At 46.4% G+C, this 15,259-nt stretch overlaps 2 protein-coding genes across 2 annotated transcripts; one reads left to right on the top strand and one right to left on the bottom strand.

Moving 5' to 3' along the window:
• The first annotated feature begins 277 nt into the window (after positions 1-277).
• Positions 278-10,355, top strand: LOC131271802 (spondin-1). Its single transcript, XM_058273347.1, has 7 exons — positions 278-515; positions 2,377-2,981; positions 4,036-4,902; positions 4,985-5,321; positions 8,577-8,741; positions 8,871-9,052; positions 9,134-10,355. Exons 1-7 carry the CDS (start codon positions 278-280, stop codon positions 9,440-9,442), a joined length of 2,703 nt encoding a protein of 900 aa, XP_058129330.1. The 3' UTR covers positions 9,443-10,355.
• Positions 3,172-3,836, bottom strand: LOC131271834 (ATP synthase lipid-binding protein, mitochondrial-like). The gene has a single exon (XM_058273388.1). The coding sequence runs from the start codon at positions 3,680-3,682 to the stop codon at positions 3,272-3,274; it is 411 nt and encodes a 136-aa protein (XP_058129371.1). The 5' UTR covers positions 3,683-3,836; the 3' UTR covers positions 3,172-3,271.
• Positions 10,356-15,259: the final 4,904 nt, after the last annotated feature.

The raw sequence follows: 15,259 nt of genomic DNA, 5'->3' as shown, positions 1-15,259 counted from the left end.
TCTCCTGTACTTCAAACAACTTGGTGGGATGAACAAATCTTCGTTTGAAGCACCATTGATGATTGATATGCATAACAATCACCTGTCGCGACACAAAGCTACACAAATAATTCCATCGCAATTTCGATTGCATTCGCTACACGATATTTCATTTATTTTTTCCCATTCTAGTCGCCTCCACGGTCCATTTCTGGAGTACGTCCAACAGACGAAAGGGACCCTGCTGGATGTAGGCACCCGCAGTGCAGTCCGCCAAAGTTCGCAATCGCATTCTGAAATGAGGTCAATACGAAGGAGAGCCCCGGGCCGGGAGCATCGCGCCACCCCCGGCCGGTTGCTGCTAGTGGGCGCCTTCGTCCTGCTGCAGCTGCTCGACGCCACCCAGCTCACCCGCGCCCTCCGCTGTGACCGATCACCCGAGGGTTCCGGCGCAAGCAAATCGCCCGCCGACGGCCGATTCCGGCTGCGAATCTCGGGCAACGCGGACAAGTACGTCCCGGGAGAATTGTACACCAGTGAGTATTCTCCTGTATTTCCGCGTCCCCCAAACCCAAATGGCTTAATTTCCAACCAAACCACGGTATGGATACATTTTAAAAATTTCTCTCTCACCGCCAACATGCGTTACAACACGTCGTAAATCTTCATTCATCCTTTAACGACCTCCAGAAAATTCAATTATCGATCGATGATGCTGGCACAATTTCGATAGCCATCATTTGTGCCGTTTTCCATTTCCTTTTAAAATGAACACAAACACACACACATACAATGCCATTGCCATTTCGATGTCCTGCCGGAGCTTTTACATCGTTTATTTTTCGATTACCACCGACTCCAACCACTTCAGCGCACGCGAACGCCATTACCGTGTCCAGCGTTGCGTTCGGGGATTATCTCGAAAATCGAATGCACCGCCGCCCTCCGGGTCGGCCAGTTTGCCCTCATATGGCTCCATTTATCTTCCCTCGTGTCACTTCTCCTTTGGCAATCTAAAATCAAACCGAATTAATAGAAAGGGAAGCGAACTCAATGAGAGCGAGAGAGCTTTCGTTTTCTGACCGGAGATTCAAGTGTCAATATTGGATTTAGATTCACTTCCCCTTTCCCGCATTCAATGCCAGATTGCCGGACGATGGCCTGAGAGTTCGATGGCTACATCCTTCAAAATGGGCTCGGAAGAAGAAGAGAAATAACCGAACGAATCGGTAAACCCAAGCTTCGTTATCTGCCTGCCAGGATCTCCAGCGAGTTTTGTGTGGTTTTCATCTAAAGGCCAACCTTCCTGTGTTTGCTAAACCGGACTAAGCCCCCATTGGCAGATGGAGATGGTACGGTATTTGCTAGAGCAAGGAAAATTAAAACTTAAAATAAGCAAACCCGCTCGGGAAGAGGTTCCATCATCGATCGATTTTCGTTAGAGCTCAGTGGTGCACCATCCGATGTAATGGACATTCTCCTTCGTACAGTAATGAGCAAATTGACAATTTAAAATCATGACCACACTGAAGGGAAGGTATCCTTGAGCGATAGTACTTCTGAATTCGTAGAACCGGAAAAAAAATATAATGAACTTAAAATAAAGTAACTGGAAAATGATGTTTCCTGCTAACCTGTGCTTACAGGACTTCTAGGAGAAGCAACCCTCCATCGATACTCACGAGGATTGTCAGCTCAATCATTGAGGAAAGTTTTTCTTCCCTCTCCCAGCTTTTACGTCCATTTTTACAATCTTCCGATCGAATCTAGCTTTGTTCAAAGACTCAGCTCTCATTTTCTCTCTATGGCGTTTACTTCTATTTTTACTCTCCTCATATTCCTGTGATCCGGGACCGACGTCGTAAGATGTAGAACCGTTGTCATTTCATGATGTAATTAGCAGCAAACATTAAACCCCCATCAATGGGGCTGCGAACGATAGCGGTCGTTTGGAAGATTATTGGATAAAGCTGTGTACGACGTTGGTGTTCGGCAGGGCAAAGGACGCAATGCAGAGACGAAGATGGCCAGGAAATTGCATTACATTAAATTAAACCCTCCCTTGCCTGCCCTGGTCTCCTCGTCTAGATTGTCCGTATTCTTTCTGGCCTCTACTTTCCCATTTGTGGTAGATGATACCTTCGGCGAAACCGAAGCATTGGCAACGTAACATCACATTATTGAACTTTGTCGTTCGGAAAAGCCCGAGGCTAGATAAAGGCTTGCTGGAGCTACAATTCCAATCGAACCATACGCCACACTCGTTCACGAGAATTGGGCACAAGTTTGCTGCATGGTTTCCGGCTTCGATTGAGAAACCCGTGGTTTGAATTGTTAATTTTACATCCCGATGCCGTATGCTTCTTTTACCCTTGTACCTCCCTCTTACCTTCACAGTCAGCCTCGTCGGTATCCGGTCGATGCAGGTGCCGCACAAGTTTTCCGGCTTCTTGCTGGCCGCGGAGAAGAGCCCTGACGCATCGCCTACGGGCGTTCACAACGTAGGCACTTTCCAGCTGCTCGGAGATCCGTTGACAAGGTTCAGCGAGCGCTGCCCGAACGCGGTCACCCAAACGAACTCGCTGCCGAAAAGCGAGATCCAAGTGGACTGGGTTGCGCCTCCGGCGGGTAGTGGCTGTATTTCGATCCGTGCGACCGTCGTCGAGCACCGGGACGTCTGGTACATGGACGATGGACCGCTCACTAAGACGATGTGCGAGGACGAAGCAGACTCGGTCGACACTCAGCCGGCGGTGCTGAAAGAGTGTTGCGCCTGTGACGAGGCCAAGTACGAGCTTACGTTCGAGGGTCTCTGGTCGAGGCATACACACCCGAAGGACTTCCCCTCCAATGGATGGCTCACGCGATTCAGCGATGTAATCGGTGCATCGCACACGGTCGACTATCGGTTCTGGGAATACGGACAGGTCGCTAGCGAAGGGTTGAAGCAAGTTGCCGAGCATGGATCCACCCGGATGCTGGAAAGTGAACTGAAAAATCAGGTATGTATGCTCAGAAACAATATCCATTTTATACATTACCGTTCCATCCACGACACGATTACTTGGATCATAGCAGGCATACGCCAACTGCAATTACTTTACCGAGGTATCGCATCCGGTTGTTTCTCCGCCTTTGAATCATTGTAATTGAAATGTTGGCTAGACTCAAAATACGAACAGCATCTTTTTTAGTTTTCTATTTGCTCTTGCATTTTATTGTACTCCGCTAGCTACATAATTGACCGTAATATGTACTCTCAGATATTTTACGGTGTGTCTTCTGTAGACTTCTAGAACGCAAAGAGCAACAGGAACGCCATCATGAGGCAGAACAATCCCATGGCCTCAGACAGGGCAAAGCCCAAGATTGCGTACGAGAACAACTGCTGCTTCAGGGATGGGTTTCTTGCGTAGCCCATGATCAGCGATCCGAACACGGTCCCGATACCGGCGCCGGAACCTGCAACACCAACTGTCGCTGCACCCGCACCGATGAATTTGGCAGCAGAATCGATGTCACGAAGCACCGTAGTTGTGTTAATCGTCCGAATAGGCGGCAAAAGAGTTGGGTTTACGGCACGATCCATTTTCCCGGAAATGATGAAAGTGCCGGAGCTGAACGGTCGAATGTAGGCCTTTGGACCAGTCAGGGCCAAGCTCCGTGCGACTGTAGCCATGCGGGTAGCGGACAAGATGAACATCTTTTGGGTTTAGATGAAGTGTTTGCTTGTGAGATTCTTTACGAAGATTGTGCAATGCGCTCTATTTTTCGATTGATTAATTGCGATTACTACGATTGAACAACGCGCGTGAAACAAGCGTTTTGCTACTAATGTACTGAAACAAGGAATGACATTTCTCGCATTGCTATGTAGATGCCGTTTATACCAGCGTGGGTTTAGTTCTTCAAATCAGCTTCAACCGTTGTAAACATAGGCAGGCCATACGACGAGAGAATTGAACCCTGCGAAGTAAACAGTTTATGTTAACGTTACTTTTCCAAGCGCACAAAAATGGCGTAAAGTACAACGTTTTCGATCTACATTCTTTACAGAGCGACAAAATACGTACCATCATCAAGGCCCGGGGCATATCATATCCCAATGTGACCGGTAAAACGTTTGCCGTGTTCCGCGTCGACTCAAATCACCATCTAGTTTCGCTGGTGTCTATGATCGATCCCTCACCCGACTGGATCGTCGGAGTGTCCGGGCTCGAGCTGTGCCTGACCAACTGCTCATGGATCGAAAACAAAATCCTCAACCTGTACCCGTGGGACGCTGGTACCGACAGTGGTCCAACGTACATCTCGCCGGATCAGCCTACCAACCCTCCCGATGCAATCCGTCGCATCAAGTCGAACTACCCGAATGACCCGCGCTCGCCGTTCTACGATAAGGATGGGGCTGAGATGAAACCGCTCGCCCGGATTTACCTTTCCCGGCAGCGGCTGTACGAGAAGAACTGTGAGGCGGAGAACGAGGAGGACAACGAAACGAAGCAGGCGTGCGAGACGGAACCGTGGGCCGAGTGGACAGAATGCAGCTCCCGATGTGGCAAGGGCAAGCAGACGCGTCGTCGCGTGTACAAGCATCCGATGAAGGCGAAGCAGGCGGAGTGCAAAAAGAAGCTCTTCGACCGACGGCCGTGCGTTGGCACTGACCGGGATTGTGACGTCAACAGTCAGGAGGTGGAGGAGGCTTTCCAGGGTGACTCGGAGTGCGAGGTGACCGAGTGGGGCCCATGGAGCGAGTGCAGCTCACCGTGCGGTAAAGGCAACAAGACCCGCTCCCGGAAGTACAAGAAGAAGGGTGCACGCAAGAAGTGCGAACGTCTTCCTAACCCTCCGAGGCTCCAGCACACCGTACCATGCGATGCAGACTGCGCTGGGGACATCTCCCAACCCGTTCTTAGCTCGGATGTAACTATCAACACAGACAACCCTTTGTTGACTGCAACTAATCCTACTATGTGTGTGGTTATATTTTTCTCCTCCTTCTCAGATTAACCCGAAGTGCAAGATGACCCAATGGTCCGAATGGAGCCCGTGCAGTGTGACATGTGGACTGGGGCGTAAAATGCGCACCCGTATGCCGATCAACAATAACATGAAGGTGCATCACAAGCGCTTCGTCAACTACTACCAATCCCGTATGCGCACATCGCCGCACGAGGACGAAGAAAACGACAGTGGAGAAGAAGAGGACGATGAGCAAGATGGCGTTGACAACGATTTGCACATCACCGACCAGAACGATCCGTGCTACGGTGTAGAGACGGTCGAAGAGGCAATCTGTGGACACGGGTTGCCTCCCTGCGATGGACTTTACGGCGTTCCAGGTATGTGCTGTACCGCATCATTAAAATTATTCCCTACAAAGGGACTTACCGGTGTGTAATTTTGTATTCCTCCCTATCATTTACTTAGTTCTACACGATCTGGCAAGAAATGAATGAATGGGGATCACAATTTCATTTGTAAATACGTTTGTCTAATTAATTTAATTACTCCACACCTTGGTGTGATAGCAAAGTAAAGGGTCTTAAGGCTCAGCAAATGATGTCCTTTTGTGGAGAATTAGGGAACATCCGACCCGGATGATAAAAACAGAAACTATGTTTTGTCATTAGCTGATCCGTCATTCGTGTCAAGCCAGTCACCACCCAGTTATAGGCCCAGTACGCTTCCACTGCGCCACTCTGCTTCACTTGCTATCCAGATCCAGCTGAATAAAAATAACCGCAGCTCATCCTCCCGATTATCAGCTTAGGTGGAAATTCGTGTAAAACACGATACGATCAATTGCAGTTCAAAATGTGTCTGCCATTGCGCGTGCTTGTGCTCGTACGCGCTTTATATACAGCAGACGGTAATGGTGGTAGAGGATGAAGGCTCCCGGGCTCCTATTTCCAATAGAATCTGTTTAGTTGTAATCGACGGACGCCAATCCTTTCCTTCACCCAACGTGGACAAACACTTTTCCGTACGGGAAAAAGGGAGTTTGAAACATGCATAGCGTCGGGCTGATAGCGTAGTCACTGATGAAATAGTCGCATACAAACTTAGGAACTATGTTTTGACATTAGCTGATCCGTCATTCGTGTCATGCCAGTCACCACCCTGTTATAGGCCCAGTACGCTTCCACTGCGCCACTCTGCTTCACTTGCTATCCAGATCCAGCTGAATAAAAATAACCGCAGCTCATCCTCCCGATTATCAGCTTAGATGGAAATTCGTGTAAAACACGATACGATCAACTGCAGTTCAAAATGTGTCTGCCATTGCGCGTGCTTGTGCTCGTACGCGCTTTATATACAGCAGACGGTAATGGTGGTAGAGGATAAAGGCTCCCGGGCTCCTATTTCCAATAGAATCTGTTTTAATTGTAATCGACGGACGCCAATCCTTTCCTTCACCCAACGTGGACAGACACTTTTCCGTAAGGGAACACATTCGGATGGAACAGAGGAGTTTGAAACATGCATAGCGTCGGACTGAGAGGGTTGTCACTGATGAAACACATTCGCAGTTTGTACGAACCACCTTGCCATGGCGTCCTCTTCTTTCCGGATAGCACATTCCCATCTCATCAGGTTCTGGGAACCGTCTCCATTCTTCACGGGCCAACCAAATGGATGGTTCTTGCTCCAAGCTTTTCGTTCTTCAGTTAATCGTGCCACACCGATTTTAGACTGATAAACACAATCTTCTTGCTCATAGGGAAGTCAGCAAACTGGAGATACAGAACAGAACGTGTCAGAACATGTTCAACAATAAAATGTTGCACCAATTAAAGTAAATGATGGATTGATGAATTACGCATACGACAGAATAGCCGAATATAGCAAGAGAACGAATCAACATTTATGATATGCGTAGCGTTCGGTAAGGTACCGTAAACAATCTTGATTTGTTTACATGACCAGCATAAGATCCGAATACGTATCTTAGAATCAAAAGAAGGCTAAACACAACATTGAAACAAATAACGAAATAACTAAATTCGAATTGAAACATAGTAGAGCATGACCAAATATCGGAAACAGGCAAAAACAGAAAGGCAAACAACAATGTAATCACGCATCGCACAGGTCGATATCAAGTTCAACAGGATTAATGAACAGGATTGAACGTAATTAGCAAACGCGGATGTTGGAACGAGATCCTGTATCTCGGCCACGCTTCTTAGTCGATAGGAACAACTTAGGTATATAAGCCGAAGACATTATTGAATAAAACATTATCTCAACCTCAACACTTGTGAGGTTCGCCTTAATAACTTTTTACCCTTTCAGCAATCCGAAATTTTAGTGGTTCCAATTCCCACCAATATCCGAAGGACTTAGGAAATTTTGAGAGCGCCTCCTCCGGTGTCGGCATAGTCGGCACGGATCAAACTCTCGACAAATCCGCAAGTTCAATTTCTAACCCGGTTGCGATTTCTCCGTTGTCGGCGTAGTCACGGCGCGGACCGATCGTTCCGAAACAACCTCCCTATCCCCGTCCGAAGGACTCAGGAAAAATATCATGGCTGTGGCAAACGTGGTCACATGAAGAAAGACTGTCGAAACAAGACGAATGCCAACATTGCAAATGGATCAAGATCGGTCGTGTTCACGCCGGATGATGTCAGATGTAAGAAGCTATCGGATGAAGGATCGAAAAAGCTCGGGTTTATTCTTGACTCAGGAGCCAGTGAACACATGGCAAATTCGAAGCAATATTTTGCGTCTGTGGAACCACTGAAGAAACCGGTGTACATCAACGTAGCGAAGAATGAAAAATCCCTCGTGGCAAAGGAAGCAGGTGCCATCAATGGAATGAGCAATCATGGAACAATGATGAGCGCAACAGATGTCCTGTATGTTCCATCTTTAAGGAAACATCTCATGTCTGTTAAGAAGTTAACTAAGGCAGGTGTAGATGTGCATTTCAAAGAAAAGCAAGTTACCTTAAAGCTAAATGGTGAAACGATCGCCATAGCGTATCAGCGAGGAAACCTCTATGTTTTAGAGATAATAAGGCGCGACTGGTAGTCAAAGGGTTTCTACAGCGTCCGGGAATTGATTATCAGGATACGTTTACCCTAGTTGCTAAGTTGTCTACAGTTCGAGTGGTACTAGCCGTTGCCGTCAATGATGGATTCCGCATACATCAGATGGACGTGAAGACAGCTTTCCTGCATGGGATTCTGAAGGAAGAACTCTACATGGAAGTGTCAGATGGACGTGAAGAGCACGTAACTGCTGGGAACATCAAGATAGAGCCAATAAGCTCTAACGAGCAACAAGCCGATATATTTACAAAAGCATTGGATGTCATCCGGTTTCAATGGCTTAGAACTATGATTGGGGTCGCCAATTGAGAGGGGGTGTTAAGAATTATGGAATCCGACCCGGAGGAACTATGTTTTGTCAAACCAGTTACACTCACCACACGTGTCGAAATAATAAACTCTGCGTTCATCAAAAAGTCTATACCTTTCAATCCAGATAATATCATAGAACTGGTTACGTCGATGTTTGGTGTTATTTTTCATACATCTCATACAATTTCTAACTCCAGCCCTCTTTGTTTGTTCTCCCCATGGCAGAGCTTTGCTTCCTGGAGCCCAAACCGGGCAACTGCCGTGATTCGCAGGCGCGCTGGTACTTCGACAGTGACAAAAACGACTGCTCTATACTGTTCTTTACCGGCTGCGGTGGTAACAACAACAACTTCATGTCCCGGGAGGACTGTCTCGATACGTGTAGCAAAGGTAAGGTCAGAAAATGTAAGCCTTGCGATGGGAATGTGGTAGGATTAGGTGCAAATTCTTACCGGTCATGACAAAAGGAGGGGGTTCGTTTATGATATGCTTATTCGGTTCCTTTCTTCCCGCCGGCAGACCGTAAATTTACCAACATTCCGATCCGGGACCAGATCAGTACCAACAGTGCCGCTGGGTTCGGTGGTTCCGAGTACGGTTCGACGGACCTAAAGCAGGACTGCAAAACATCGCACTGGAAGCGCGGACCCTGCAATGCCACCTGTGGCGAGGGCTTCCGGGTGAAGAGTCGCACAATCTTGGTAAGTGTATGCCGTCCAGTGCCGGTGCTAGTTCTTCCGTTTACTGTGGGGGTTTTTCTTCATGTCGTACGTCGAACACAGGTGCATCCCTCAAGCGGCGGTCAGCGGTGTCCCCGGAAGCTGCGCAAGGTCGAGCGCTGCTTCGTGCATTGCGACTCGTCGCGGCATGACACGTACCCGTCCTGGGGACCTAGTGACCGCTACGAGCCGGAACCGATAGAGTGCGAGTACTCGGCCTGGTCTGCGTGGTCCCCCTGCAGCAGAACGTGCGGTGACTACGCCGTCCAGCAGCGCACCCGGTACGTGCTGAACCCCGAGAGCGCCCGCTTCTGCCCGCACCGGCTCGAGGAGCGCAAATGTGATATCATGCCTTGCCTGTTGGGCAAATAAGTTGGGAAGCGGGTGAGTTCGAGGCCGAAATCGGGACGAAATTTGTGGGATACTATCTGGGGAGAAATTGTTGAGATTTATTTGCATTATATACCTAAATGCTAGCGGGCATCCGGGGACCGCATTTCGTCGAGCATTAGTTTTACAGTTTACTTGCATGATACTGTTTTCGTCGAGTTAAATCAATAGTTTCACAGCAGCAGATAAATGTTTTTTTTCCTAATTTTTCATACTTATTTTTCGGGGACATTGACATTGATGAATGGCAGCTGAAAAGCACAGCCGTGAATAGATTGAACATTGTAGATACCCTTCAGAACGAAGAAAAAACAGTAACGCTAAAGGAAAAATAACTACAGTGGATGCGTTTTTTTTCCCCCGTTCAGAAGCCCCGTCTGGTTCGGGAATAAGTTTATACAAACATACAAAGAGCACGAACGCAGGGAGTGATCCAAACCGCACGACATGCTAGTGGGCAGATAAAATCGAGGAAAAACAATAGTAAAGTTGCCCGAAAAAGTGAAACGAGCAACACACAGCCCCACACATTTATGCATGACTACAGTTCTGTACTACCCTGAACCAATAGACAGAGAGAAAGAGAGACGAAGAGAAGAGAGATTGCTGCTGCAAAAGGTTTTTAGTGGTTTTAGTAGTAGGCACACTGGATTGAACCGAGACTCCAGACGATGATGCACGATTTCACACACGCCAAACAACGCTGTTGGACGGTTGGGAAGGAACCGAGCGAACGAGACGTTTGTATGTATGATAGTTGGGGTCCCCACGACCCGAGCAAAGGAGGAAGGGAGCGGAGGTCTCGGCAGTGGTAGCATGTATGCAATCAGATGACATATAAATAAATGCAGACATCATGTATCCTTCAACTATAATGAGATCAAATAAACCTGGAGTACACAAAAACCGCCGTGTGTTTGTTTTTGGTTTGGTTGGTTTTTCCCCCAAAAAAAGGGTTTATTGTTCGTGGGTGGCATCCGCTAGGTTGTACGTGTTAGTTGATTGATTTATTGTTTGAGGTCGTTTCAGCAAGTACATTTTCTGTTATCTAAACAGGTTACGGTAGAACATTTCACACTGAATCGCAGTGTTTGCGGCTCGTCCTGAACAACCGAGCTAGAACGTGCTTCCTCCTATCGGGAAGCTATCGCAAACCCATCACACTTTCCCCGTTGTTTATGACGTGAAGGATTATATTACTATTTGTTCCGCCGTTTCTCGTGCGCAGGCACGCATCCATGCAGACCGTATCCTATTAATTTTGCCATTCTGGTTTCGGTCGTAACGTTCCCCCCTGGCCACCGTTATTTTCCTAGTGTTGACAAGGAATCGATAAACCCTATAGCATGTCAAAGTCCGGAACGGGCTTTCAACCCCGGCTCTCACCAAAACTTTTCCAACATAATGAGCCCCAGCTAGTGGCGGAAAATCAATGCCAAGCGTTCCCTCTCACGAGGTCCCGCTGATAACGAACAATGAAAAGGAGACCATATACTCTATACAACTACCTCGCGTGGCATGTTGAGGTTGGAAGCATCGAAATCAAATCAATATATGGCGTACGACACTGGTTTGGGCCAACTCGTTCGCTCGATAAACCAACGTGCGGACACGTGTATTTAGTTGTGTGTTGAAGGTTATTTTATACAAAAGCCCACAATAACACGCATTTCCGACATTCCCATTTTATTTCAAACGGAGAACAATAGGCGAAGTTTGGTATCCCTTCCACCCCTTCATTTTCAAACCCGGTAAAGTCTATTATACGTCCAAACCGCTTTTAGCACAAGCCAAAATAGAGATAAGAAATCTCGAACTATCATTTATATTCACTGGATCGATAGCTGAACCCTTTGGTTCTATTTCCGGTCCGGAGCGAGACGTTGGGTTATTTGAGATAACGTGGTCGCTCTGTTTAATTTTTCCTTTCTATTTAAAAATTTGAACGTTACAAAGTTGGTTTTTGTTTTGTAATGCTCTTCGTTATAGTCCGTACTCCATACAGGAGTTTTATTAAATAAATATATTTAATATATTAATAATAAATATAAAATGTTAGTTTTTGCCTTTATCAATAAATTTAAAATATGTAAGACAAAATCAGGCATCAGGAAAGGCTTATTTTTAACTTCTTCTTCAAATTAAACAGATCAAGGAATTCGTCGATATAGTTTTTCAAAAATAGTTTTCCCAAATAATAAAAATAACGTATAAGTAAAATAGCATTTATTTCAACTATTGAATAAGAAATAAAAATACATCTTTCTTCCAGTGAAATTTTCATAATTCCTCTCAACATGAAAAGGATTAATGATTTCCGCATAAAATCATCCAATATCGTGTGTGTGTGTTTGACTGAGAAACCCTTTTTCCTCTCCACAAGTAGACAAATATCCATTCAATAACGAATGAACGGCTCTCGACTAGCAATAAATTGAAATACAATGCAGATGCTTCTGCCCGGATTTATCAACGTACGTGACATTTTCCGAGCAATCGTTATCGTTTTCCGTTCAAAACATACATTCCCGTGCACTTACCACGTACTGCCAGGCTTATGTGCACACTACTTGAACGGTATGAGCAGTTCACGGGAGAGGAAACACATTCAAAACATATTTTTATAAAAAAGGGCGTCATCCACGACTCAATCGACTACAGTTGTATTCTAGTATCGATGGCTAAATGCAATCAATGTCAATAAAAATGTGGAACAGCTTGGGGGCCGCGGTACGTTCCACCGAGCACTTCGCTAATTGCCTCAAATTGATTGTCAATCCAAATTGATTTGCAAATATTGAATGTTGGCGGAACAACGTGCATGTTGAAAAAACACAATAAACTCGCGGAAAATACCCAATAATGGGATGTTATCCCATGCAATGATACGTTCGGTGTCGATACTAATACTATACGAGCGCTTTCAATGGTAAACTAAATGTAGTCTAGTCTCCTAGCGTGTGCAGAAGAAAAAGGAAAATTAATAATAAACGCTGAATAGGATTATTCAGAAAAAATGATCCACAAGAAATCAAAATCAGTCCGGAGGAAAAAGCTACTCGAAACACGGTTAACAATTACTTTCGAAAAGTTTATAACATCCAGCCGAGTCCATTGGGCTAAGTCGAAAGCTGATAGCACCATTTGGTAAATCCTCTAATGAAATCGTCGTCCTAATTACACCCTCAGTCACGAAGCACGCAATTAAATGCGAGATTTTTGGAATTGACAAAGAAAAGGACCCCAAATGAATTGTGCGTTTGCTCCATGTTCGCTCCAAACGAAGATGAATGAGTGTTGAGCACGATAATCGCAGCATGCCTAGGATTTTTTTTAAATCTCACCAAGCCTGTAGCGTTTGAAACGGTAGTGCTTCGTACCGATTTTGAGAAGATGATCTTCCTTCTTATTTTTCATCAGGTGTGAATATCATTATTTTTAATTGTCAATTATCACGGCATTAGTGCCAGCCAGTTGTCATAACGATTACGGCGGCACTTAGCGCACAGCCACTACCGACTCCGTTCTGCCCAACGTAACACAATCTTATTAACAATCTTCGCCATAGCAGACCATGTCCTGATTCGGGCTCGTAGAGTTCTTTACCAACGCCTTGCCACTGCTATTTTCGTCCACGGCAGCGCAGTTTAGATGTCTCTTATCTGGCTCGGCGTACGGGGGAAGATTTTTGCCAGCAGATGAACTCTGGCAGCATTTTACGACCCGCTTAAAAGATGATGATTAGGCACCATTCCCAAGGTCGGATGTCTTGCTGTTCGGAAAGCAGCGCAAAGAAGAACTCTAGCATGGAGTGAACGCCGCCAAGCAAAATCCACCGGGACCTGAGCGGTTGTCATACCGCTTTTGGAAGAGTGTCAAATATCAAACAGTCCCGATTGGAGAGGGCTTTCTTCTGGACTTGTCCCTTGGGGGATCGGTCGGTTGTGAAATTTTGGGAAGTGGAAATTTCAAACACAACGATTGTGCAACGGGATGACAACCAAATCTACCGCAAGCAGAAAGAACACGAACGTATCGGGAGCATAAAGCGGTCCAAGTCGTTTGGTCTGGTCTCTAAAACCTTCTTGGGTGCTCCTGGGGGACACAATTTAGCCGTCATGTCATGGGTGACAAATGACTACCGTTCATTGGTGTCAGGTGGAGTTCTTTTTTTTTCTTCTTCAGGAATGTCTGCCTTCATTTGCCGCCGCTTGAAAAGTAAAGCTTTTGGCAGGAATGACACTTCTCGAGTTCTGTCGGAACTTATCTTTATACCCGGTGCCTCTGGAAGTGAAGACTTGTGAATAGCTGCAGCAAGAGCATTAAAGTTAACGGACAAAAGGCGACTACAAGCGACGGTGCACATTACGGCCGAAGGCGTTACCCGCTGGCCCCCAAACCCAAACTCGTCAAACTCCACCAGAACAAGTGTCAGATGAGCCTGATCGTGTGAGCGCGCTGCCACCGAACGATTCCGAACTTTTAATGAACCAGATGGCCCCCGATGTTTGCGATGTAACCTGCTGTTAAAATATCACCGACGTCCGGAACCGGAACCGTGTCGTCTTGTTAAGCTTCACACTTTGTCTCGTCGACGTCTCGTCGTCTCGTCGCACATTCGACATTCCGATCTTTCTGCAGCTCGCCGCTTGTTGAAAGTTCGCTCTAGTCGATGAATGGAGAGAGAAAAAAAGACTTGAAGAAACACGAACGAAGCGCTACAAGCCAGCATGACAGGGTCGAAAACTCGTGTTACGTTAAGGAAATTCCACCCGGAACTTCCACTCAGTCGGCGAAGTTCATACGAACGGTTGGCTGCTTGGTAGCATTTTTCTTTTGAACAACAAAGTTTCCTGCCGCGCTAGACTGTTGGCACTTTAGTCCAATAAACATAATTTCTTATCACTCCCGTCGGCGGCATCCCCCGCTGCCGGTTTTCAATCCAACCCGTCCTGAAAGCTTCATCTCCGTTTCCGGGTGGATGAAACAGGATTCGGTTTTAAACCGAACCGCCGGGTCGCTTGTTGGCCAACGTGAAAACGATGGCATATCAAACTCGCATCTCCTGCTCGGAACGGCTCCGGCCAGGGAGAGCAAAAACACTTCCTTCCGTTAGGATCCGCTTCCAATAACCCGTATCATGATGGGCGATTTGGAACCGAAACCGGGCCCGCTTTCGGTTGATACTTTCGCCGGTTGGTACGCCACTTTGGCGCCGCGTTCACCTGTAAACGAACAACACATCAGCGACTAAACAGCGACTCCTTTTTCGCCTTTTCACCCCCTCTCCCCCACAAATCGAAACTCGTCGAAGCGAAAAACCTTCACCTTCACCGGTTCTCTCGCTTTTGTCGGTTTGGAATGCGCCGCAATAGATAAGACGCCCGTTGGTTGATGGTTGTTCGTTACCCTTTCCCGCACCCCAAGCGGTACACCATTGGGAATCTATATTTATTGGATTTTTCTCATCCATTTTCCACCGCCCGTTCCAGTCGGGTTGGTTTGAAAAAGTTGAAACTCCTTAAACGTTTTCGCGTAAGCCACTTAAACCTAGAAAGAACCATAATTCTATTGTTTGGACATGTTCATTTCTCATGTTGCTCGTATCGCTTTTGTTTTCAATTCCTGAGAAGGTTTTAGTTTATATTCTTTCGTAGATGCTTTTTTGCATCATTTTTGCTTATATTTTTTCGTAGATGCGAAGATGCTTTCGAGATGGTATTTCGGTTTAATTTGTTTTCTGAATGATTTCCAGTTTTTTTTCAACTAATAACTGTTATGTAGCAACATAAACTTAAC

The sequence above is a fragment of the Anopheles coustani genome, chromosome 3 (assembly GCF_943734705.1).
Source record: "Anopheles coustani chromosome 3, idAnoCousDA_361_x.2, whole genome shotgun sequence".
Taxonomy (NCBI): Eukaryota; Metazoa; Arthropoda; class Insecta; order Diptera; family Culicidae; genus Anopheles; species Anopheles coustani.
This window is presented reverse-complemented; position numbering and strand designations above follow the sequence as displayed.

Bases quoted from the DNA above. Each gene is read 5' to 3' on its own strand.
- LOC131271802 (XM_058273347.1), top strand. From the start codon at position 278: ATGAGGTCAATACGAAGGAGAGCCCCGGGCCGGGAGCATCGCGCCACC. The intron at 2,982-4,035 runs GTATGTATGCTC...CATTCTTTACAG, and splicing joins AAAGTGAACTGAAAAATCAG to AGCGACAAAATACGTACCAT. The intron at 8,742-8,870 runs GTAAGGTCAGAA...TCCCGCCGGCAG, and splicing joins TCTCGATACGTGTAGCAAAG to ACCGTAAATTTACCAACATT.
- LOC131271834 (XM_058273388.1), bottom strand. From the start codon at position 3,682: ATGTTCATCTTGTCCGCTACCCGCATGGCTACAGTCGCACGGAGCTTG.